We start from the raw sequence: 26,151 nt of genomic DNA, 5'->3' as shown, positions 1-26,151 counted from the left end.
TCACACTGCCATGGAGATTTGTCTTTCTGTGGCCTCTTTGCCCCTAAAAGTTGCTGTAGATCAGGCTGCAGATTTTCCTTAAAAGAAAATTACTGCATATGACAGTTTTGTGTAGTCTGCAAGAATCTGACAGAGCAGGGAAATAGGAGCACTATGATCCTACTGTGCACCAAACAGAATGCAGTGGGAGCTCTAACTTGTATTGAAGAGACCACAAATGAGTTTTTAACTGAAGCTGTGAGATTCATATAGGTTTAGCTAGAAGAAAGAGTCTTTTGTTCCTCCCCATCAAAGTCAGTTCTAGGTTTAGGAACTACCGGACTGGTAAAGAAAAATAAAGGAAGCTAGCCCTAAAGAGATAAAAATCACATTGGACGTGTTCTGGAGAATGAAGCACCCACTTCAGGGCAGATTACTATATAACCATGAAGGGAGGTCATTTTAAAAGCTAATGGGAAGCATTTCTGTGGTTTGGAATATATTTCTGAGGAAGGGTCACTGGAAGCGTTACCTTTGATTTTTTTTCTCAGATGCCACCAGACCTGCTGAGCTTTTCTAGCAACTTCTGTTTTTGTTACTGGAAATTTAACTTTATCTTTGAAAAGGCATTTATTGATAATAAATATATTTACACCCAGCTTCTATTCCTCTTAACCTCTTCATTTTTACTGCATCCTTGGAATTTGAACTCTTCACCACAGTGAACAATTTTGCTTTATTAATTGTGTTGATTTGCTTCATGATCATGTAATTTCCTCCTAAATCTTGTAATTTCCTCCTCATCATTATCTTTAACCTTTCCTCCTAATTTAAATACTGGAACCTTTGCCATGTACTCAACTGCACCCTCCAAGGGTAATAGTGACCTGGATTTTGTGGTCAGTGACAAATGCAATGCTCATGTCAGTGAATGAAGCCTACCAAAATCTAGCTGTCTCTGTGAGATTTCACACCTCGTAATGTTAATTTTAATATGATTTCCTCAAACTGTGGAAACCACCAATTGCATCAAAAAATTCCCATAGATTAAAAAACAAAAAGTAAAACACAGTAATTATCCTTTGCTTTTTATCAATTTTACAGAGAGAAAATAAACATTGGGACATGCACATTAGAAGCTGAACCATAACACCATATTAGACTAAAAGATCCATGGATTGGTCTGGATTTAACTGTACTTGTGCAGATGCTAGAAATTGCTGTCAGTTTCAAAGTTCACTAATTGAATGTGCTGACAGTTTCTCTGTTGTTTACAATTGGAAGACCAAGACCATTATCTCTCCTAGGAGTCTATGACCAGAACCTAATCTCATTGTTATCTGCCAGTGCACTGCACTTGTTAATTCAGGCATCTTCCAATCCAGCTGTCTGCCAGATGTTAGGTGTTATTTGTTCAGACTATTTCACAAACATCTGCTTTATACTTAAACATTTAAATGGCAGGAATGAGCTTGTAAATTTTACCAGCCCCGTTTGCACACCGAGATTCTGTTTTCTATTAGTTTCAGACCAAGGTTTCCAGCTTACGACCCAGCTCTCTGTTTACCTTTAATGCAAAAGTCTATTTCTGTTGCTTACAATTCTATTTCTTACAATTAGTGTGACATCCTCCAATAGCTGTTTCCTGCTACACAGGATAGTCTAATACAGGAGGGTTTTGCACATTGGCCCACCCGATATGCGCGTCTGGCTGTTTATTGTTTGCAGGTGCTGTGAAAAAGAACAAATCATATGAGGAGATGGGGTGATGAACTTTAAAATGTCAGAAGAATGTACAGGATTAGGGAATTAACCATCTCAGCACAACGAGAGAACATTTCAGAGGCATTATAAATCATATGGTTAAAATGGGAACTAGAAAAGGTTTTAACAAGAGGGAAGTTGAAGTGACAAGACTATCCCATACAAGACACATTTGTTTCTTGTTCAGAAGCGTTCTTCTCTGAGACACATCAGTGTTACATTTTCCTCAATGCGTATCATATGCTTGTTGATAGGGTTGATTCATTTTGCTATCGTTACTTTTGCTTGCTGTGTTGTATCTGGACGTTGAGACAATTGCTGCATTTTAGAAGCGTACGGCTCCCGGATGTGAAGTGATTTATTAATGAAAAGATGTAAATTCTTTACATACCAAAGGTTGATTTTACATCCGTCATTCCTTTTTACAAGCTTATTGTGCTTCAACACAGGTTGACCTGAATGACACTGCTACGTTCACCATACCATAAAAGGATGTTCTCCCTGGCCTCCTGAGAGCCCGGTCAATATTAAGTCTGCATTTCAGAAAGATACTCCAAATCCTATTCTGTAAGTCTGTCAGCTGTATCCCCGCTTCCAGCTGATGCTGCTTCCTTTGCTTCGTCAATGCCAGTGAATTGACTTGGAATTCATAGACGTCTTGTTCTCACCTCTGGCACAAAAGAAGTGTCTTCAGAACGGTCACTGTGCTTGAAATGTTAACTCTGCTGCCAGATCAGTATTCATTGGCACCTAAGATACAAACTGTGCTGGAGGGTTGTTTTTTGGTTTGTTTCAGATCTCCAGGGTCTGAGGAAGGGTCACCTGACCTGAAACGTTAACTCTGTTTTCTCCTTCACAGATGCTGCCAGACCTGCTGAGCTTGTCCAGCAACTTTGTTTTTGTTCCTGATTTACAGCATTCACAGTTCTTTTGGTTTTCTCCAGAATCTGCAATTCTCTTGTTTTATTTTAGCATTTTTCTGATGTTCTGCAATCTCAACAGGAAGCATGTGCTTTTACTAAAGCTCAACACTTTAGAAACTGTGGAGATGGAGCTATTTGTCATGAGTATTGAATAATACCGATCACTAGCCTCTACCAAGTCCTGAAAGGTATAATTTAGACACCGAGCAAATTTGTGACTCATTTTGGGGTATAGGTCCATGGGCGCTGGCATCCTCTACCATCTAAGGTCTCATTCATGTGTGAGGACAAATAGCACTGAGAATATGCTCCAAGGAGGAACCTTGTGATCCACTAACATCCATATTCCTTTGCATTTTCCAGCATGAATCATAGTCTATCATGTAAACCTTTATAGATCATGTTTTATCACAATAACCATAACAACCCATTTCACTTAAGTAGTGGTGCAATGTACTTTATAGGAGAGTAGAGGATACTGAGCCTGATGGAGATGTTATGGAAGGTAATAGTTTAAAAACAAAGGTTCATTCGACCAATGCAATTTGAATGCATGTGAGATTAGGAGGGTGTTTCTGAAACCTCCTGTCTAATGATGCAGTGAGGTCTGAGTAAAATCATGATCCTTGCAGGCAGGAGTGGGCAAAACCATGGAAGGATTTAAAAGGAAGAATAATGCATTTCACATTAATTTACTGGCATTCAGGAAGTAATGAAAGCTGTATTACACAATAGGATGTAAGGAGTAATTTTCTGGAATATAGAATTCATGTTAGCTTGAATTGAAGGCTTCACCCTAAGCAGATCACATCAGTCAATGTTGACAGAATCAAATGCATGTGAAACCAATTGCTTAAATATTATGTTTTGTGGCTGACCTTTATCAACTACCAGTTCCTCCCACCCCAAATAAAAATAAGCATGTTCAAAAATAACAATTTAAGTACAACACATAGAGGGTACGTTATTGTCTGTAACATGCAACTAAATATGTCTGTGAGGCAAATTAGAAATACTGTAGAACGTATAAAGTTGTTTGGAAACTGTACATTTTAAAAATAAAGATCTTGTTAGCTAATCCCCAACAATCAATGACAATTTATTTCTTGATCAAACCTAGGAGTGTGACAGAGTTTAATTGACGATGAGTTTCATTGAAACTAGATGCTGCAGCAATTAGAAAACTTAGTTCAGATTTGAGTACTTTTGGAGGTGTGGGTTTGAATTCCAACACTGCCAGTCATGCTGGTAGCTTGTCACTCAGACTGTTTGGGTGAGCGAGCTCTGTTCAACATACCTGTCAAAGCTTCCTTATTGCAAGAACAGGCCAAACTGTCAACCAATGTGTAGAAAACATTTACATTCACTCCCTCTTGCTTCCTGTATCACTCCAAGCTAACGGGACTCTGAACTACGTTTTGCTGTGGCCTCAAGAATGAGCACTTGTTCAACACAACTGTCCAAATGTGTAGATCTTCACTTTGTACCACTCTAATTGCCTCCAGTTATCACAATCTACAGCATACTCTGTGTTACACCAAACCTGAAAGAGGTGCTAAACTTTGTACAAAAGCTATTTAAAAACAAATTCACTTTTGTCGCACCCATTACTGTATCACAATGTGCTCCAGCGGCTATGGAGATTTGTTTTCAAACAGTCATAATTTTGATAAAGATTTTTAATTTTTCACTGGGGACAGTTTTTAAAAGTTTCAAACCACCTTCTAGTTGTGTCTCCATTACAACAACTCATTGTGCCATTCTCATTAATGCATTAATCATTGAAAATAAGAAAACTATGATTTTACTTTTAAGCATCTTTTTGTGTGCATCAAGATGAGAGAGACCAATGTGAACAAATGAACACGATGTCCAAGTTTCTGAATGTTCCCACTCTCTCAAGGCTGTCAGCTTTTCCAACCATTGTATTTGAATATGACCCCCAGCATCTTTCAGATGTTCTGTTAAAGCAGCAAAATCTCTACTTATGTAACATTTTATTGTATATCGCAGGGAATCCCAAAGGACTGCACAGCCAAGGAAAAGAGGAAATTAGGTTTACTCAGGATGCTGGGAAAATTCCTCACTCTTCAAGGTGTGCTCTGATACCTTTTAACACCCAAAACAATCACTAGGATGGATGGCAGGAACCTCACTTTTACAGCTTACCCATAGGATGCCTTTCAGTCATGCTTTTTTCTTTGAAAAGATGACAGTCAAAATGTTAACCTGCCTTTTCTGTTCCCAGATACTGGTGAGAACCCCAGTCGTTATTTTCTGTTTTTACACGAGAGTGGGTGCACAAACTTGCATTCTAAACATCTAATAAATGTGTTTATAGGCTTTGCTTAAAAGTTGTTCACCACGGAAGAAAGGCTGACTTGTTGCTGGTCAGTGAATATTTTGAACCCTTCGCAACTTTAACCACTTTCTCCTTGTGTTCTGCCTCACAGCTGATGGGGTTAGAGCACCCTCTGGTGTTTCTTCTTGCAAGTGCTTCACAGTCCGTCTGTGTCCTGCTTGAACGGTTGATATAGTTTTGAGATTTGGCAAGCATCAAAAATTCTAAAGTGTTGACTTGCTTTTTCACATGAAAGCAGTAAAAATTCTTTTCCTAGCAGGGTAGTTTATAGTGTTAATCTAGAGAGGTGTTTTGAACATGTTGACTGGGGATAGATTTGAGCGCAGATACATCACTTGTGATTTTAAAAAAAGTCAATTGCTTTCTCTTAGCTTTTCTCTCCTGATTGTTGCTGGGATACAGAGCCTTGCAGCCTTTTGTGAACGTGTTCGGGCCACCATTCTCCACATGTGAGCGTAGGCAATGAGTATCACAAGGATATTCAAAAACATCAGGTGGACAATAGGCAAGTCAATTATTTTTGCGGAAGGAGTCACCAGGTAACACCTTACCTAACTAACATTCCCAAACAGCCCTCACTCACCCCAATCCATCCACCTGCAGCCCAGAAACAGAACAGGCCAGCACATTTACAGGGGTGAGCTCCCTGGAGGATCAAGGATCCTGTTAACACTGAAAAATGCTTGAACAAATTCTTTGAAATGAGATCTCTGGCCCCAAAAAGCAAGCAATTATGCTGTTGTTAAACACCTCAATGCTTGGCTGTCTGGGGCAAATTTCTGAACTGTTGCCAAACATCCCACTGCATCACTGCTCATTTCCTGACAGGAACCTGACCTCATTCCCTTGGCCCAAAAGTGCAGCAAATACAGGAGCCTTCATCCAAACAGCACAAGAAGCAATTCTCTGAAATAACGGTCACTGGATCCATGCTTACAGGGAGAGTATTCAGCTCTGAGACAAGGATTCGAACAAGACAGATTTAACCCTCCAAACCTTTGATAGAAGCACTCAGAAATATGAAGGGAAGGAACAAAGTAGATTGAAATGATTGAATGTCTAGAATGAGGAGTTAGAGGTAGAAAATTAAATGTAAAAATTGAGGACGGAGAAGAAGATAATACTTTTTGACACATTGCCGGATTGTGTTGCTGTGTAGCAAGCAGAATTGGTGAATTAAACAATGATTGTGACAACATTTCAGGACAGTTAGATTGTTGTAGGAAAGTTCAGCGCGATAAGGGAACAGAGTGGGGATAAGGGAGCAAAGGCGGGATAAGGGATTAGGAGTTTGTTCATGTCTAGGATAAAGATCAAGAAAGGTGCATTTCTGTGAGATAGCAAGAACTACAGATGCTGGAGTCGGAGATAACACAGTGTGGAACTGGAGGAACCCAGCAGGCCAGGCAGCATCAGAGGAGCAGGGAAGCTGACATTTTGGGTCGGGACCCTTCTTCAGACCTTCTGTGTTATGCACTTGTATAACTTCAGGTACTTTTCACAGGCATCCTTCAAGCTCTGTCTCCTTGTCTCCATGTCTCCATCTACATCTGTCCATCTCTGTCTACAAAAGAGTTCTATTTTTCAAGCGCCTCGTTATGAGGTCACGACCAGGTTCTACTGTGAAGCCCAGCCCACGGTCATACAATTTACTGATTTTCAGTGCCTAGACTTGGGACGATCAAAGGTGGGGTGATGAGATACCAGCAAGTGGCTGGTGCCCACTTCACAACTTTGTAACACTTTGTAACACTAGTGAGTTGAAGACAGGACACTGAATAGTTTAGATGTATGGCCATTTCTATTCGAAGATGGAATCGGTAACGCGACCACATCACAATGGTGGATTGATGACTTTGTTACATGGGCTCATTGTGGCCGTTGTGTACAATCTGGGTATGAACCACCACCTCACACAGCAGGACTGCATATCAGAAGTGGCAAATGTTGTTTACTAGTTATGTTCTTTAATAGTAACCAGTGCGGAGAAGTGACTAGTATCTTATTTCAGGCTGCACCACCCCCTCCATGCACCATTAATTTAACATTTTCATTTGCTTACATTTTTAACATTCCAGAGGTGCTGAAGGATGTCACACACTGGGCACAGTACAAATCAGCCTTCCCTCAACATACACCCATTATAGCCTGCTTAAAATAAAACCTGAAACGTCTAAATGAATCCATTCACTGACACTAAGACTTCTCATGTGAATTCTGTGCTCATCAGGTGAGTGATGGTAATCCTGAGGAATTGGCATGCTTCCCCAGTTCAAGTACCCACTGTCAGTACCAAGTGTTCCCAGGTTAGGTATAGCAGCCTCCTGGCTGCTCAAACACAGATTGCCAACTTGGCCAAACAGCAAGAGATGCTGGGAATGTTGGTCAAGGGAATCTCTTGAAGTCACAAAACCCAGAAACCAGACACAAGCAACAACTAGGTGCTAAAGACATTTGCATAGTGTAAAGGACACATCCTGTCAAGGTCATCCTGAAAAGACATATCTCATCAACGAAACAAAGAAGGGATGCAAATTAGTGACCAAGAACCAGACACTCAAGCCTAAAACAACGGAACAAACATTAACAGAACATTTATTGATTAACAAAGCCTCCCAAACCATCGATAGCCATTAAGCAGGATCTCCTGATTGGCTAAAACTACAGAAAGATCTAGAAGCTGGGGAAGCTAGGGGAAAAGATATAAAAATAGGGCCTATCTGCAGATCAGGCAGTAGACTTTCTGAGGAGACTGTTGTGGCAAAAGGCAGAGACCAGCAGACTGTCCCGGGTTGGGGAGGGAGAGAGAAAGGGAGAGGGAGAGAGAGAGAAAGAGAGAGGAGCGACAGCGTCTTCACACATATAGAAACAGAGTGAGAGAGAGTGACCACGTAAATCTACAAGTGACTGGGGAAGTATTGTAAGTTTAAGGGGTTGAATAGGATTAGAGATGCCATTGTTTAGTATTAAAAGCTATTGGAACTGGTGTCCTAACAAAGTTGAAATGGTTTGCATTCTTAGTGGCTTGTGGTCATAGTGATTTGACAGCTTCAATATTGTGTGACACCTCAGCAAATTCATTTGTAACATTCTGGTTGTAGTTGTCTAACTTCTTTAAGGAGGGGCTAGACAAAAGAACCAAAGTAATGCATCCGCGGTACTGTCTGTCAAAAGTATTTAGGGATGAGCAATAATTACTGACCTTGCCAGCAATGTTCACATCTCAGAAACAAATAAAAACAAAAAAAACATGGTACAGCATGACACCAAATTAAGTTCTCTCAACTCTGCCTCAACAAACACCAACTTCAATGCTGAACAGTAAAGGGCCCATCACTGAGAGGAAGCGGACAAGCATTTGAAGAAAATTTAGCATTGAACTTGGACATTTTAAATTTGTTTCAGAACAAGTCCTATTTATTTTTCCAAAATGGAGTAAGTCTAACACATGCATTTAACATTTTATTTGTTTCAAGGCCAATATAACTCTTCTTTGGATTGACCTCACATTAATTCTGCATAGTTACTATTTGACCTGCTGAGTTTCTGCAGCATTTTCTGTTTTTATTTTAGATTTCCTACAGTTGCAGTATATTTATGAGACATAACCCAAAATCTACATCTTGTTCTAGCATCTCTATTTCTTTCATCATCCAGGTGCTCTGACTTCAGTTGTGCTACTTAACCCCCTGTGACAACCTACTTCAACTGCACCCAAACCACCTCATCTTCAAAGGACGCTCATTATTCTGTTACAGTTTTGCCTGCCAACTTTTCATTCCAATTTATTTTTGGCAGGTCCACTCTCACCACCCTCCTCCAACTGAATGTATTTACTTTAGTTTGCTTTCCAGGGCTAACCCAAACATTACGATCACTCGTCCCTAAAGGTTGCCCTGATGATGTTTGATCCACCTGATCTATCTCATCCCCCTGAATCAGAATTAGCAATGCCTCCTTCTTTATTAAAATGAAAGCATACTGGTCAAAACAAATCACTCATGTCCCTCTCCGCCCTGTACACTGTAGATATCTCAGTTTAGATTAGGAAAACTAAGGTCTTGTAATATGACTAAACAATATATTTTGCATTTCACAGAATATGTAGAATCCCTACAGTGTGGAAACAGGCCCTTCGGCCCAACAAGTCCACACTGACCCTCAGAGCATCCCACCCAGACCCCATCCCCCTAATCGACACATCCCTGAACACTATGGACAATTTAGCATGGCCAATCCAACTAGCCTGCACATCTTTGGACTGTGGGAGGAAACCGGAGCACCCGGAGGAAACCCTTTCTCTGGGACATCCTTGCAAGTTTGTTCGTCCATAACTTCCTGATTAATTAGTGATTAATAGAATATACCAGTAGTGTAGTGGCACATCTATTGTTTCTTAACTCAAACTAAATAGATTGCGTGGAAGCTCAGCAGGTCTGGCAGCATCTGTGAAGAAAAAATCAGAGTTAACGTTTCAGGTCCGGTGACCCTTCCTCAGGACTTCTGTATTTGTTCCTGATTTACAGCAGCCGCAGTTCTTTCTGTTTTTAAATGGACTGTGTCCTTGAATCCTCCTAGATATCTTCTCTTGACAAAATTATAATATTCTCCTTAATCAATACTGCCATCCTTCCTCCTTCAAGCCATTCCCTTTCCTTCCTGAACACCTTGTAACTACAAATATTTAGTATCTAGTAGTGTTCTTTTTTTAAGACACATCTCTGTTTTGGCTACAACATCATGTTGTGTTGTTAGTTGGCTATTAATGTCTGCAGCTCATCAACTTTGTCACACTTTGTATAGTTGTGTAAATGCACTGTAAACCTGATTTTGATGATGCATCATTTGGCCTTAGCTTGATCTCTCTCTTTACCAAGTGAATCAATTGGAGATGGTTCTGCTGTTGTGATAAAGTAACATAGAAATGCTTGATTTTCTGCATTTGGTAAACAATTGATTAAGCTGCATTGTGCTTTTCCTTAAAAAAAATCCTTTTATTTCTAATTTTGCATTTCAACAAGAGGCAATGGTTTAGTTGTGGCTTGGGTCTGCCATCAAAAAAATATTACATAAAGGAAAACATGGAGGGAACTGTGAAAAAATCAGTCTGTTTTGTGCAATGTTTTAAGTAGACAACTTAAAACAAAATTAAGTATATATGACAACTAGACTGTGCCCTCACTACCTGAGGTTTTTTTCAACTCTATGTATGTGTAACTAAAGGGCAGTATCTTCTGACTCAGTACTCGGACCAAGGATTTTCTCAGCCACCATTTTGCCATCATATTTGGGTCGATTACCTCCAAAGTCTTCTGGGAGAATATCAGCATCAATCTCCTTGAAAAACGCTTCCAGTTCCTCACCATGGACATAAACCTGTGAAGAAACAGTAATTCATATTTCATGTCGTAAGTAATCTAATTGGTCAGAAGTCACAGTATGTAAAATCAGCAAATTACTTTTAAAGAACTGAACTAAATGTATATTAATGGCATATAAGATGCTAAAAGGGATTGACAAAGTGGTTGTACAAATGATGTTTCCTCATGTGGAGCAAACTAGACCAAGAAATCATAGTTCTAGGATAAGGAGGAGCAGATTTAAAACAGAGACGAGGAGAAATTACTTCTCTCAAACAGTCATGAATCTGTGGAATTCATTACCCTGGTGTGCACTGGACACTGGGACATAGAGTAATTTTAAGGCGGAGGTAGATTTTTCTTTAGTAATGGGTTGAAGGTTATGGAAAACAACCAGGAAAGTGGAGTTTAGGCCAAGGAGAGGTCAGCTACGTTTGTATCAAATGGCACAGCAGGCTTGAGGGGCTGAATTGCCTACTCCAGCTCCTAGTTCTAATGTTTTTAAGAATAAGGGCGCATGTTTAATTGATAACATATTATTAAGTGTCTGCACTATCCCTTAAGTGATACCGATTTTACAATGTTAAAGTTGTCACAAAATCAGATGCACAATCACTGCTTTTTTACAGTTTTAGTATTTTACTCTGAGTGTATAGTCGAGCCAGCAGCTTCCCATTAGTTGCTCAAGTGAAACATTTCTTTCTCAGTAATTGAAAACCCTCAAACTCAATATGAATGCTTAAATGTTCTTAATTCCAAAAATAAAATGCTTATATTTATTTTTTAGATGTTCTCATATTTACTTTAAAGTTTTTGTTTGACGGTCACAATTACTTCAGTAAACCTTGGCTGTAATCCAACTTTCCTTTTATTCATTCACGGGGTGTAGGCTTCAGGATCTATTGCCCATCCCAAATTGCTCTGGGGGAGATGGTGGTGAGCTGCTTTCTTGAACTGCTGCAGTCCATGGTGAGCAGTTAAACTCACAGCGCTGTTAGGAAGAGAGTTTGAGGATTTTGACCCAGCAACAGTATGTCATGTCATGATGGTAGTGTGTGTCACACAGGAATTTATAGATGGTAGTGTTACCACACATCTGCTGCTCTAGTCCTGCTATGTCATAAATGTCACAGATTTGAAAGGAGCTGTCTGAGGAGGCCAGGTGAGTTGTTGTAGGTCCCCTTGTGGCTGGTTTACATTGCTGCATTGGTGGTTGGAGGTAATAAATGTTGTAGGTCTTAGATGGGATGCCAGTCAACTGGGCAGCTTTATGCTGGATGGTGTCAAGCTTCTTGAGTGTTTTTGGAGCTGAACTCAAACGGGAAAGTGGAGAGTATGTTATCATAATCCTAACGTGTGTCTTGTAGATGATTTGTGAATTCAGGATGGGGCTAAGTTACCACAGAATGTCCAACCTCTGACCTGTAGCTGCAGTATTTGTTTATTTCATAGAATCACAGAATCCCTACAGTGTGGAAGCAGGCCATTCAGCCCAACGAATCCGCACTGACCCTCCAAACAGCATCCCATCCAGACCCAGTCCCAGCCCCGACCCTGCATTTACCATGGCTAATCCACCTGGCCTGCACATCTTTGGACTGTGGGAGGAAACTGGTGCACGCAGGGGAAACCCACGCAGACACAGGGAGTAAGTGCAAACTCCACACAGAACATTGCCCAAGGGTGGAATTGAACCCGGGTCCCTGGCGCTGTGAGGTAGAAGTGCTAACCACTTGTTTGGTCCAGTTCAGTTTCTGGTTAGCAGTAACCCCCAGGATGTTGAATGCCGATAGTGGGGGATTCAGTGACTGTAAATCAGAGTTACCGTCAGGAGGTGATGCTCGCATACTTTATTATTAAAGACAGCCATTGCCTGGCCATTGTGCAGCACCACCTTCCTTCCCAAATATCTATCAATGATTTTTTTCTTTCCTTGAACACAAACCAGTTTACATTGCCTACCTCAGTAGCCTTCACAATTTATTCTTCTAGCCTAGTTTTGATCTCCTGTAGCAGAAACAACCTCAGACTCTCAGAAAAGTAATTTATTAAATATTTTGACTGAAACATAACGGAGTAATTCTGAAAAGGGGTTAAAAGAGGGCTATAGGTTGGAAAAATGATTAAAAGTACTTTCAATATCCTTGTTTTTCACTTACCCTCTCCAAAAGTTTGTTTTTCAAAAAAGGCTTGACCATGCTGTAGGTTGTGGTGAAATACCAAGGCTGATGGATGAAATGTACAGCTTTAAACCGGGCAGGGAAGGAGTCCTGAAAGTTCAAAAAGCAGGGCAGATGTAAAACAATCCAACTTTCTTTGCTGAAATATGTAGTCCCCAGTGGTTTCATTTTCTTTTTAATGTCCAGCCCAATTTCAGCATATTTGTCAAATGGGGCATGATTACAGCACAAAAGGTGGAATTGTCTTCCCAGTGAGTTTTCAATCTCAGCCGGGATTGAGGAAGATGGTGACGTGAAGTCGGAGACTCGTTGAGAAGAGGACGGAAGGGGATTCTTATGTGTTGTCTACAAACTCCTCTTAGTGACCAGTTTTCTGCAGGAAACCCCTCAGCTGGATAAGAACATTGACAACCAGGGGAGGTGGAGAGAAAATAAATGGACGCATCAGAGTATTGAGGAGATGGAAGAAGAATAACTGGAAATGTACGAGTTAGCTCCAGTCAAATAGTTTCAATACAAATTATGCTTTTTATAAAAACATTTTCATAAGAGAAAACAAAGGCAGTAAAAGTACTTTTCCCTGAATTGATCCCCATTTAGAAAGCTGAAAACAGGAGTTGGTCCTTTAGCCACAAATGCCTTTTCTGTTCTGGCTATAAAATCATTCTCTCTAGCTGAAGTCTTTTTTACACTCACCTGAAGCATGTCTACCATTTTCTTGAGCTCTGAGGCTTTGATGCCAGATGCTTGTTGCATTGTAAATCCCTTAAAGTTTTCAATGATACAAAATCCATTAATCTGCGTCTCCTCATTCTCCAGAAGCTTCTCCAGGATCACACAGTAAGCGCGAAGGATCTAATGATGTAAAGAGCAATCACTTGCACCCAACTTCTCCATCATATCTTTGAAAGTGTCATTGGGTTCGGTCATATGTAAGCAGCAGGGGCCTCACAGCTAGAGCTAAAAGCGGGATGGGGCAATCCCACTAGGAAACGGAACCCAGGACCTTACTTTGCTGCTGGCAAACAATTAACAAGCTGTTACCAGGACTTGCTGGTAGCTGAGCTTTAGTAATGAAATGAAAGAAAAGGAAAATCAGGTGCTTTCTATATTAACCGCAGGATCTATAAGTTGTAAATTATCTCTCTCCAAGCCGATATCTTCACGAAGGAGGAGATAGTTGGAAGACCAAAGAGAAAACTGATTCAGTGTGTGCAAATAGAGACATGGGGGTAATACAGACTTGTAGTCCAGAGCCCAGGCCAATTCTCTGGTAGCATTGGATCAAGTCACAACACAGGAGCCAGTGGAATTTTTAAAGAATCAATGATTTTAAAAGCTTGTCCCCATAACAGTGACTATGAAGCTATGCTCCAATTATAATAAATCTCCTTTAGGGTGCTGTCCTTATTTAGTCTGGCCCCAGATCGATATTATGTCGTTAACTCTGAAATGGCCTAGGAAACCATTCAATTCAAGGACAGTGAGTGGTGGGCAACAAATACTGGCTTTGCCAGTTTCACTTCCCATGAAGCAATAAATTACAAATATAAGCAGCAAGAGTTTGGAGAGAGAAACCCTCTTCTGTTTTACTGGAATAAACTGAACCTTGCCAGAAATGCATTTGATTACCTCATCGAAAGTGATTTCCTCGTAATCCCAGTTCTCAATGTTAAAGAGCAGTACGACACGTCCGTACTTGTCTCGATTCGGGAGGATGCCTGGGTAACCCGCCTCGATGGTGCTACGTACAGCCTCAGGCGTCAGATTTTCAAAGAGCTCAGGATATTGCTCCCGAAAGCGCACATAACCTACAGGAGAGAACAGCCTCGGATAAATCAAACTCTCCAGCTGAGGGCACGACCTGCAACACCACCATATTCAGCATTTACATAACAAAATGGTGGTCATTCTCATACCCTGTTAGGTATGAAGCCTTACGCTGTGATGTCTTATATTTCTCACATTATGGTGATTGTTGTCTTTGCAGTTTCCTCATACAATTGTAATGGTTCCAATATGGAACTCAGGAGAGATGATCTTACTCAGAGAGTAGTGCGAATGTGAAACTTGCAAGGCAGTGTTGTAAGTTGAGACAAGTCAGAAAGATGCATTTAAGGGGAAACTGGATGAATACACAAGAGAGAAAGGAATAGAAGGTTACACAGATAAAGTAAGATTATGTAGTGTGAGAGGAGACTGGTGTGGAGTAAGAACAGTGGGGTGAATGGTTTGTTTGCAGGCTGAAAATTCCACATAATTCCATGACTGGAGAAATGAAGCAGCAAATTCCTGTCACTGGTAAGTTATTATGTACGAGTAGAATCAAGCTCTCAATCAGAACCATTCACCAATCCACAGTCTACTGGCAAGAAACACCATGGGGCATAATCCAATATTAATTATCCAGCCTCATTTATTTAAAGGATTTGTTTGTACCTTGTTTTTTCTTGTTTGTGTCAGTATTATTCTCCTCTTTGTAGTCTCAACTGATTATTTCTTGATTTACTTAATCACTGGACAATGTCTGCCTGTGTCTCATGAACAGTGAGAGGAACGTTCACATTGAGGGACCACTAATTAATCCAGAAATGCTCTACATTCCCATGCCAAAACTCTGGGCCTTGTCAGGAGTAATTACTCAATAACACACACAAGAAACACATCCTCCTGTTTAATGAGTATCTTCTGAAAATCTAGTGGCTAAATGCTTTGCACTTGCTGATTGGATTTCAGTGAAGTGTTAGGACGTGGATTTGGACGTATCACAGAAACCACAGTCATTGCTGACTGTGACCCACTCTCCAGTGTGTGCTGAGCTAGCCAGGATGATGAGGAGGCCCAGATAATTGGCCTTGTTTCTTTGGACTAGAAAGTTGAAAAAAACAAGTTTATGATTTAGGTGAGATGACTCTATCAGGGTGGCTTTTACATAATATAAAATTGATTATGATACCATTCACAATCAAACAGATTTTCCATGGGATGTTGGGCCAAGGAATGCAGATGGAGTTTAATTCAGATAAATGCAAACCTGGGCAAGACTCACACAGTTAATGGTAGGGCCCTGGGAGTGTTGTCGAATAAAAGGACCTAGGGTTGCAGGTATGTAGTTCCTTGAAAGTGGTATCACTGGTAGACAGGGTGGTGAAGAAGGCATTTGGCACGCTTGCCTTCATCGATCAGAGCACTGAGTAAAGGAGTTGGGACATCATGTTACAGCTGTACAAGACATTGGTAAGGCCACATTTGGAGTACTTCCTACAATTCCGGTCGCTCTGTTATAAAAAGGATGTTATTAAACTGGAAAGGGTGCATGAAAGATTTACAAGGCTCTCACTAAGACTGGAAGGTTTGAGTTATAAGGAAAGGCTAGGTAGGCTGGGACTTATTTTCCCTGTAGTGTAGGAGGCTGAGAGGTGACCTTACAGAGGTTCATAAGGGGCATTGATGAGGGTGAATAGGGTTGGGGAGCCCAAAACTAGAAGGCATAGTTTTAAGATGAGAGGGGTAAGATTTAAAAGGGACCCGAGGGGCAACGTTTTCACAAAGAGGTGATGAATGTAAGGAATGAGCACCAGAGGAAATTGTAGAGGCAGGTACAATTACAACATTTAAAAGACATTGGGACAAGTACATCTACAGGAAAGGTTTAGAAGGATATGAAGGAGGCAAATGGGATTAGATCAGTTTAGGAAAGCTGATCAACATGGACGAGTTGAGCCGAAGGGCCTGCTTCCGTGCTCGATACCTCTATGACTCTTTCAGTGACTGACCAGACTCACAAGGGCTATATGGGGATGGGTCTGGATGGGATGCTCTGACAGTCGGTGTGGACCTGTTGGGCCAAAGGGCCCGTTTCCACACTGTAGGGATGATATGGATATGGATAACAATGAAGAACCACTTCAGCAAATCATAGCCAGTGGAAAACACCTGGGAGGAAATCTGAGGCAAAGCAACAGAAGTCTGTGAGTCCTTCCTGTTTTTGTATTCTCCTCTCAGATCAAAGAATTTTCTGAGCTAACTGAGTGAAAAAAAAATATTAAGGGTGAGCAATCAGGGACTTCTATATTGTCATTGCCACAGCATCAATTCAACGAACACTGAATGCTAAAGTGAGCACAGTGAGCATTGAATGAGCTCCTCAACCAAAGTCTGAACAGAGACTTCACCAACCGGGAATAACTTGCATGAGATGTTCGATCACAACAATAACAACTTATTCCTCAGCTCATCGAGTAGTGAAAAGCAAGAAGTGAAGATATGCCAATTGTCATTGGATTGAGTACTATTTCAGAGAATTGGTCAAGGTAAAAGTAACTCTAGGTAGTACCTTAAAATGTGTTAATGAGCTTCTCTGTTTCATCTCTCACCTTTGACAAGTTCATATGCCCTTTTCACATCATACTTTCTTGCTCTAACAAATCGTAGGAAGAAGGATTCATCTTTGTCTTTTGTCTTTTCAAGCACAGTCTTGCAAATCTCCTCTCCAGTGTCAGCAGAATCAAGGACAAGTTTCTGAAGCTCTTTCACACATATCACTCGTTTCTCCTCTGTCTCATTCAGTTCATCTTTAGCCTTTGGAAAGAAATGAAAATCCATAGTCGTTGTTCAGGAAGTTAGCGTGTCTGAATTCTGAAGCACGGTCACTGAACTTGAAACGTTAATTCTACTTTCTCTCCACAGATGCTGCAAGAGCTGCTGAGTTTTTGCAGTAATTTGTGTTTAAATTCAGCATTGGATCGCATCCCCAGATTACAGGGAAATGTGGGCTTTATTGTACCGACATCAAATGTGAATTTCTGACTCCAAATGTTCCAGAATGGAGCTTTATAAAGGAAAAGACTTAAGAAATGATAAGTCAGTCTGTGACTTTCTTGTGCACTTTGAAATAGGCAGTTGAGATCAATGCAGAATTATGCCTCCAAACACACCATTTCCCCACTATTCTGATTAGGAATAGTTTGAGGTTTTTAAAAGGAAAAGTAAAATCATAACAAAATGGATAAGATCAAATGATATTTTAAAGTTCAATTAAGCAATCTTTAAAAAAGGTTTGATCCTTATTGACAAAGGTTACAAAACAGAAGCAAGACTCAGAAATCAGTCTTCAAAGTAGTACTAGATGGATTCAAAGTGTTTTTATGTCGGAAATTTCGGATTGGGCTGATGGGTCTGGGGGTGAGCATAAAATCCTTGCATTAGGACATTTCTGCATCTACCTGTTTAGAACCATTGGATTACATACATGGCTGTGCTGTAGTATATTCAAATATCTGGTCTGGGTACTCGGCTAAACGTGACTGAAGGGAAGATTGTTATTAACATGAAGGCGTCCATTAAAGTTACTTGCTTGAACTTTGAACCTTTCATCATGTCAAACAGCACTCAGATAGACCGCTCCGTGACACTTAAACAAAGCAGATGGCAAATGAGGCTCTAATCCTGGCTATTCTTGTCCTGTCTCTTTCTTGTTCTAACATAATGGGTACTGACCCCATTTCAAAGGATAATGAAGATAGTCCTTTTAAAGGGCAATTATCTGTGTAGATTTGACAGCAAGCTGCTTGCTCATTGTATACTGCTTAGTAGGTGTGAGATAAATTTATCAGATTTCTAAGGCTTGGGTGCCTTTTGAAGAAGAATTGGGACTATGGGATTGCTGCAAAGAACTAGATAGGTGGTTGCAACCCTTCCCCCAAGACTGCTAAAAGAAATCTATAGACATTATCAGTCTACCAGAGATCCAAAACAACTTTTGCCAGCTCAGAAACAATCAGAGATTAAATACTGGTAAATTGAATTACAATATTTCCAAGGTGAGACACGGCAAGGCTATTAAGGAATTACTTTGAACTGACATAATTGAGCCACTGCAATCTTTCCCAGCAATGCAGCAATCTCCAGACAACCAGTCATTCAAAATTTACTTCTGCATTTCGGCAAAGCTGGGTCTGACTAACAAAAGTGATTAAAGAAAAATCTATTCTCGCATCTGAAGAAAGATAAAGGAAGTTTTTTAAACCTTTAAGGAAAAGTAATGAAATCAGAAATTTCAAACAAACTGTTGGAGGTCTGTCTGACCAAGGAAATTGTTTGCCTACTAATGAAATAGAACAAATTAGTAGCTTAAAACTTGACGAAATTTCAGCACAGCCTCAGCACACGACACGACATTGTGTTCCAAATGATTAAAAATAATCACTTGAAGATCTGTTGTGCAAGGAAGCCTGGAAGAATTCACAGCTTCACTGTGTGTGCACTTGTATCTATATTTCTATAACTGTGCATTGCATGCATCTGTTTGGACTCTGTTTGCCTGTTTTACATATGTATATGCTGGTGTATGTTAATATCTCTGTGCATGTTAATATCTGCTTGTGTTTTATTCCAGGCCAAAGCTGGCGCTGGTTTCCCGTTTAACACATTCATTTGTTGAACCTTTGAAAGCTGCTTTTGCGGGTCACCCTCGAAAGACTTGGGTTGATCCTGGTGCAGGGTGCACTATATTTCATTTTCCATCAGAAGGAATGGAAAGAAAGGTTATGGCATTGTTAAAGTTGGGATGGAGATCAGATGTGGGCTGAGAATGCTTTGTGAAAGGTGCAGAATGTTCCAAAGCTTGTACAATCACAGCTGCAAGGCACTGATATATCTGAGTCTTGGATTAACAAAGTAAAGGAGTGCGTTCTGTGTCCTCCATGTGCTCTCAAATTTGATTGCATCTTGGCAATCATTCTTCGCTACAACACCATGTTACTTTTTATGTAATGCTGTGCTGTTTGTTAAACAGCGAGTTTATAATCTTGTTGCTCTCAGAGCTCCAGCTGATTACTCAGTAGGAAGCATTGAGAATGTTTCAGTCTTCGGCCCTCACCACAGAATTGTCTCCCCAGCAAACCAGTTCTGTGCTCCCTCTCTATAGAGTGAGCCATTGTTCGCCTTCCTATTTGATCCCAATCTGAAATCCTGGCCCCATATCCCTGTCGTCATTAAATTGCTCTATTTTCAGCTCCACAATGTCACCTGACTCCACACTGACTCAGCTCATCTCTCAAAGACATCATGCCTTTGATATTGATATTCAAATACTCTCTTAGCCTAAGTCCCCCACCAAGCCCATAATGGGCCAATGTTAGCCCATCACCTGAATTTGGGACCCTGGAACTGAAATCCCAGCCATTGAGAGCAGTGAAGCAATATGAGGCTCTCATTGACCCTTCTCATAATACAGTGAGGCTTGCACCAGATTCATCATGAGATCCTTGGGATAATCACACATGAGATCCATAAAATCCCTACAGTGTGGAAACAGGCCATTCGGTCCAACAAGTCCACACTGACCCTCCGAAGAGCATCCCACCCAGACCCATCCCCTTACCATGTCCCTGTAATCCTGCATTTCCCATGGCTAATGTACCTAACCTACATGCCCCTGAATACTATGGGTAATTTAGCATGGCAAATCCACCTAACTCGCACATCTTTGGACTACGTCTTAGGACAGCAAGTTGAGTTGAGGGTCAGAGGAAGGAGTCATCTGTAATGAAAGGAGACAGGTCAGATTCAAGGCAGAGGGATGGATCTCAATGGGGTTCCCCTCCCACCTCTTGGGTTCCTTAGTCAGGCACTAAGTTAACTCCTTACCCCAATATAAACACTTACACACACAAACATACACAAACAAACACATACACGCGCATACACACATATACCAACACACACCCACACACACACATACATACACACACAGATACCCACATTCACACACATATGCCAACCCACACAGACACACACATACCTGACAGGGGGAACGTCAGGAGGTACAGGAAACCCATGTGAGTGCAGGGCAATCACTGAGCCACCACTACAGGGCTCCGGGATTACCAACATGACTAGCCAGTGGGCAAATTACCTTGGCCCATTTATCCTGCCAGTGGCAATGGGAAGTGCGGCATCTTCTATGATTACATAGAACTGCCTGCCACCTAGCTTCTCCAGCAGGTTCCCTAAATCCAAGCCCGTCCCTCATTCTGCTATTACTCCTATTACTGACAAACATTGATTATCATTGGCTCACTTGTACCTTGATTTTAAACTTCTCATTCTCACATTCATAGTCCTACATGGCCATTTCTCTCTCCATCTCTCTAACCTCCCCCGGGATCACAAGCTTTCCAAATTTCTATGGCCTTTTATGTACACCTTACATACTTCAGCCCAGCATTGGCAGCCATGCCTTCAAATATTTCAATAATTGTGCGTGTGCATGGGTGGCAGTTGGCAAGGAAATGTCTCTACTGATAATCCAGGGAGCTTTGTGCACTGGCTTCCCTTCTCTGCATCATTTCTTGATTCAACCTGATTGAAAGTAATTCTTGCAATACCCAAGAAGTTGTCCAGACTGACCTTCTGCTGTGTGTGGAGGGGTAGTGTCTCACATTTACCAAACACGGGCCCATGATCCTTTGTGGTAAGATGCTCAAGTTTATTACGGAGAGCCTGCTCCTCCTCAGAGACCATCCGGAATGTTCCTGTTTGCTGAAGAATGGAATACGCTGATTTTAAATTGTTGAACAGTTTAGTCATAAAATTCTAAGACACCAAAACATATTCACCATATACATAACCAGTGGTTAACAACCATATGGAAATGAGGGCTGTATAGGTCTGATATGTATGGTAACATTTATGAACCACCGATTTTCTCTTTTCCCCCTCCCTCCCAATCTATTGATTTTTGTTGGGTCATTTACATATTATTGAGGATAAGTGGCACAAGAACAGGCCATTCAGCTCAACCCTCGCCTCCTCATTTTTCATTTGAATCTATCATTGCAACCACCTATTCCTTTTCTCTCCCCTCATATAGTTTTCCAGTTTTGCCCTGAATTAATCTATACTGTTGGCTTCAACCACTTCCGGTGAGTGGGAGTTGCACAGTTTCGCCACTGTTTGATGAAGAGTAAATTCCCTGTTGGATTTCTTGGTGACCACCTCATATCAATGGTCTCTGATGATGTTTTTATCTGAAAGAGGAAACGTTCTCTTAGTATCCAGTCTATAAAGCCCTTTTATAATTTTGGAAGTTATGATTCTACTGTCTCTAACTACCTGCCTAACCAATATGTTTACATAATGTTAGACAATGAGTGCTTACAGTATATCAACTGCAGGTAAGGGAACATTGATGCTAAGTCTGACCTGTTAACAATAAATGCTGACTGCTCTGCACTATCACTGAGAATCCCTGGCTGGCTGATGACAGAGAGTATACATAAATGAGTTCTTTTCTGATTTTCAGGATGTGACAAATGGCATTCTGGAGGGGTCTGTGCTGGGGCCTCAGCTTCTTACAACTTAGATGAATGATTTAAATGAGAAGACAAAGGTGTGGAAGCTAAATTTACAAAAAGATGCAAAGATAGATTGGAAAGAATGTTGTGAAAAGGACAGAAGGGGGATGCAAACAGATATAAATAGTTCAGTGGGCAAAATATCTGGCAGATGGAATTCAATGTAGGAAGATGTGAACATATCAAATAGGAGCAGAAGAAAATCATTCAGCCCCTCAAGGCTACTCTGCCATTCAATAAGATCATGGCTGATCTGTTTGTGTTTCAAATTCCACATTTCATCTACCCTTGAGGTTAAATTTAAATTTAATTGCACCTGTGAAGTTGTTCACTTTGACAGCTGCAGGGTGTTACTTAACTGCAGAAAGACTGCAGAATTCCAAGGTGCAGAGGGATCTAGGTGTTCTAACACATGAGTTACAAAAGTTAGTACACAGGTAACACAGCAAGCGATTAAGAAGGCTCATAGAATGCTATTCTTCATTATGGGAGGAATTGAACAAAAAAGTAATAATATTATACTTCAGTTTTATTCTCTTTGTGTAAGAAATGATGGAAATGTGCTGAAGGCAGTTCAAATGAGGTTTAATTAGAACATAGAATAGTACTTCACAGGAACAGGCCCTTAACACCAAGTTAACTAATCCCTCTGCCCGCCCTTGGTCCTTATCTCTCCATTCTTTGCTTATCATGTGCTTATCTAAAAGCCCCTTAAATGCCCCTATTGTATCTGCCTCCACCACTATGCCTGGAGGTTCCAGGCACCTACCAATCTCTGTAAAATTGTTTGATACCTGGAATGAGTGGGTTGTCTTTTGAAGACAGATTGAACATTCTGGGTTAGTTTCCACTGGAGTTTGGAAGAGGGCCAGGTGACTTGATTGAATGCAAGATGCCAAACAGTCTTGCCAAGACGGATGTGGAAAAGATGTTTTCTCCTTTGGGTCCATCCAAAACCAAGGGGCACTGTTTAAAAATCAGGGGCTACCCTTTAAGCACAAAGATTGGTGGCACGGTGGTTCAGTGGTTAGCCCAGCTGCCTCACAGTATGAGGGGGCCTGAATTCGATTCCAACCCTGGATGACTGTCTGTGTGGAGTTTGCCTGTTCTCCCCGTGTCTGTGAGGGTTTCTGCCAGCTACTCAAGCTTCCTCCCACAGTCCAAAGATGTGCAGGCTAGGTGGATTGGCCGTGCTAAATTGCCCTACAGTTTCCGCGGATTTGCAGGCTAGGTAATTAACTATGCTAATTGTGGGAATAGGGTGGAATGCTCTTCAGAGAGTGGTGTAGATTTGATGGGCTGAATGGATTCTATCTGCACTGTATGGATTCTATGATTCTAAGAGATTGTGCAGCTTTGAATGTCTCTGTCCAGAAGACGGTGGAGGTGGTTCATTGAATATTTAAACATAGAGGAGGATAGATTCTTTGTAGGCAGGAGAATCAAAGACAATCAAACATAGCTGAGAATTTGGAATGTAAAACAAGACCATGATCTTCTTGAATGATGAAGCAGGCTCAAAGGGCCAAATGGTCTACTTCTGCTGTTAATTTATGCGGTCAAATGTCCCATTTTGGAGTCCAACGACACTGAAGATATTTGTGGTGCCTCAACTCCAATGTTGTGATCAACATTTGCATTTACTTAGTCTCTCTGGTTCACTCTCTCAAAGTTTAAATCAAATTGGTCATTCAGGGAACCAACATTTCCTAATTTATGCAATTTGCAACTTTGGATTCCCACCTGATAAAATCATGTTAACAGATTGGAAACTGTGTGGAAATCACTGACCAAGCACATGCTGAAAGGGAACTAGTCAGGGTGTTGAATATTTTGTTACAGAAGAGTGTAAGTACATCACATTGCAACTCTATGACCATTTCTACCTAGAAGGACAAGGGCAGTAGGTACATGGGAACAGCACCATCTGTGAGTTCCACTCACAATCCTGACTTGGAAATATATTGCCATTCCATCATTGTCATTGTTGCTGGGTTAAAATCCTAGAATTGTCTCCCTAAAAACATTGTAATAACAGTACCTATACTGGACAGACTGCAGTGGTTTGCAAAAAAACGTTCACCAAGACCATCACAAGGACATTTAGAAATAGGTGACAATACTCACATTCCATGAAAGCATTTTTTAAAAACAAAATCAAGACACATTCTATTCTGGGTATTGAAAAGTTTAGCAACTGAGAAGTGCAGATGATCCTAGTTGCAAATTATCTTAAATAGCCACAGTGAGTCTCAAATAGTTCAGAATGCTCATTTCCGAGGTGAAGGCATATGGGATACTACGAGGGGAGGAACAATCTCTCTCTCTCTCTTTCTCTCACAAGGATCTCCAATGCCATCCAATCCTTGCCAAAGGGTAGTGTGCTGGGTAGGGTTTGGAACTGCTCCTTGACTTTGAATCATGCAGTACAGAAAAAGTCCATTGAACCCATTACATCTAAGCTAGAGTCACCCCGAAAATATCAAGTATGAGACACATTAGAGCAGATTGGCTTTATTTTTTATTCTTTCCTCTCTTGCTAATTTACAATGTCACAATTTTGATCACTGTATTGAATGCTGAGAGATTGCAGAAGAAAGAGCCTACCTCTGTGTTACATCATGTTGTTTATGAGAAGAGAGAAAAAGATTTCTTTACATACTTACAATCACAGCCATGATATCGCTTCAGTTCTGGCCTTCTTTTTATAGCCTGGAACATAAAACAAAATGCAATCAAATAATCATAGGATAAGAACAAGAGTAGACCACTCAGCCTCATTTAAAGGTTGATCTCCACCCTATCTCTATCCACTTGACTAGACTTCATGTAAGAATCTGTCATTGACAGTGGATAATGAAGAAAATATGGGTTTTGTGGGGCAGTGGTAGTGTTCCTGCCTCTGAGACAGAAGTTCTGAGTTGAACTCCTGCTCCAGGATTTGATGGCTAAAGAAAGTGTGTTCACAATACAGCCAATCAGCAGGTAGGGATCAACTTATAAATCCCTCCAACATAAACCAATTGCTGATGGTAGCATTTGGAGAGAATCCCAGTCAGTCATCTGCAGAAGACAGCAGCAAACCACTGCAACATCTTGCCAAGCATAACCAAGGTCAACAATATGCTTTTAGGTATCTGAAGAGAAAGAGAATGAAGAAAATGCAAAAGCAATTTACACACACATCACATTGTTCACATAAAGACATTCTTCACAAAGGTGTGAGGATCTTAATGGAGTTGAAAATTTTCCTGGATTTAGAGAAGAAATTCCAGGGAATGTGACTATAGTTGCTGAAGACATGGCCACCACTGGCAAGGCAAATGGGATAGATAATAGACTATAGATAGCAGAATGAAGGATCGTGGCACCGGATCGGACCACACAGAATTTGATGCAACTTGGAGACAGGGGGCTGAAGTGATGGATGAGACTTTGTTCAAGGGAGGAACTTCTTCAAAGGTGCAGAACAGAGATCTACCTAGGAGAGTGCTGGAGTGGTTGAAATGGGCTTCAGCAAGAAATGAGTTGAGTGAGCTGGAAGTAGAAGAGATAATAGTTTTGATAGAGAGTGGGGTACAGTGTTCCTTTCAATTTTAGGTTATTCCTGTTAGACTTGAACCCTTTTGGGGCCTGGACTTCATCTGCTCAGCCGATGAATGAAAGCAGAAGCAGCACTCGCAGGAACTTGTTAGTAGGGTGAGGACTTGGAATCTCAGTGGCATAGTCCAGCTAAAAGGTTACTGAGGAGAGTGGAGGAAAGCAATGATGGGATAATTATGTGATCAGTAATTGGTAAGATGCAATATTTATGTTCCTGCTGTCCCAAACAATTCTTTAATAGGCCAGAAATATGCCTGGTTTCAGAATGATTCATTTAACAGTCAGTGACTCGGTCACTCAAGGCCTGGTATCAGTGCACAATCCACCCAATCATACCTTAAAGTTGTGTCAATGTTGTATTTGTGTGATAAGATCTTGATGAGCAGGAATGTGAGCAGGTATCTGCCCTAAACAGGTGATTGCCCCAGCTACTCAGGAGCAAATCGTGACCAAAATGTTGTTGGGAGAAATGGAATTGGGAACAGGGCAGTAAGCATTTCACCATGAGTCTACTTGATGCCTACCCCTTTTCTGACAGATGGAGGCTCTCACAAATGGTACCATGTGGGCAGAAGCTCAGTCCAGTGTCCGAACTGGACACCAAGAGCATGAACAGTTTGG

The 26,151-nt window shown here is 40.9% G+C and overlaps 1 protein-coding gene across 1 annotated transcript; it reads right to left on the bottom strand.

Moving 5' to 3' along the window:
• Window positions 1-10,245: 10,245 nt before the first annotated feature.
• Window positions 10,246-24,605, bottom strand: rlbp1b (retinaldehyde binding protein 1b). The gene is made up of 7 exons (XM_020523256.2): window positions 24,594-24,605; window positions 20,981-21,112; window positions 16,945-17,149; window positions 14,201-14,379; window positions 13,265-13,423; window positions 12,548-12,658; window positions 10,246-10,404 (listed from the first exon to the last, which is right to left on the bottom strand). Exons 1-7 carry the CDS (start codon window positions 24,603-24,605, stop codon window positions 10,246-10,248), a joined length of 957 nt encoding a protein of 318 aa, XP_020378845.1.
• Window positions 24,606-26,151: the final 1,546 nt, after the last annotated feature.

This window comes from Rhincodon typus, chromosome 33, assembly GCF_021869965.1.
Source record: "Rhincodon typus isolate 14 chromosome 33, sRhiTyp1.1, whole genome shotgun sequence".
NCBI lineage: Eukaryota > Metazoa > Chordata > Chondrichthyes > Orectolobiformes > Rhincodontidae > Rhincodon > Rhincodon typus.
The sequence above is the reverse complement of the archived record's forward strand: the minus strand, read 5'-3'. Positions and strand labels throughout refer to the sequence as shown.

Excerpts from the sequence above, each read along its gene's own strand:
- rlbp1b (XM_020523256.2), bottom strand. Across the intron at positions 17,150-20,980 it reads CCCTCCACACACAGCAGAAG|GCTAAAGATGAACTGAATGA; the intron begins GTCAGTCTGGAC and ends TTCTTTCCAAAG. Across the intron at positions 14,380-16,944 it reads GGCATATGAACTTGTCAAAG|GTTATGTGCGCTTTCGGGAG; the intron begins GTGAGAGATGAA and ends TCTCTCCTGTAG.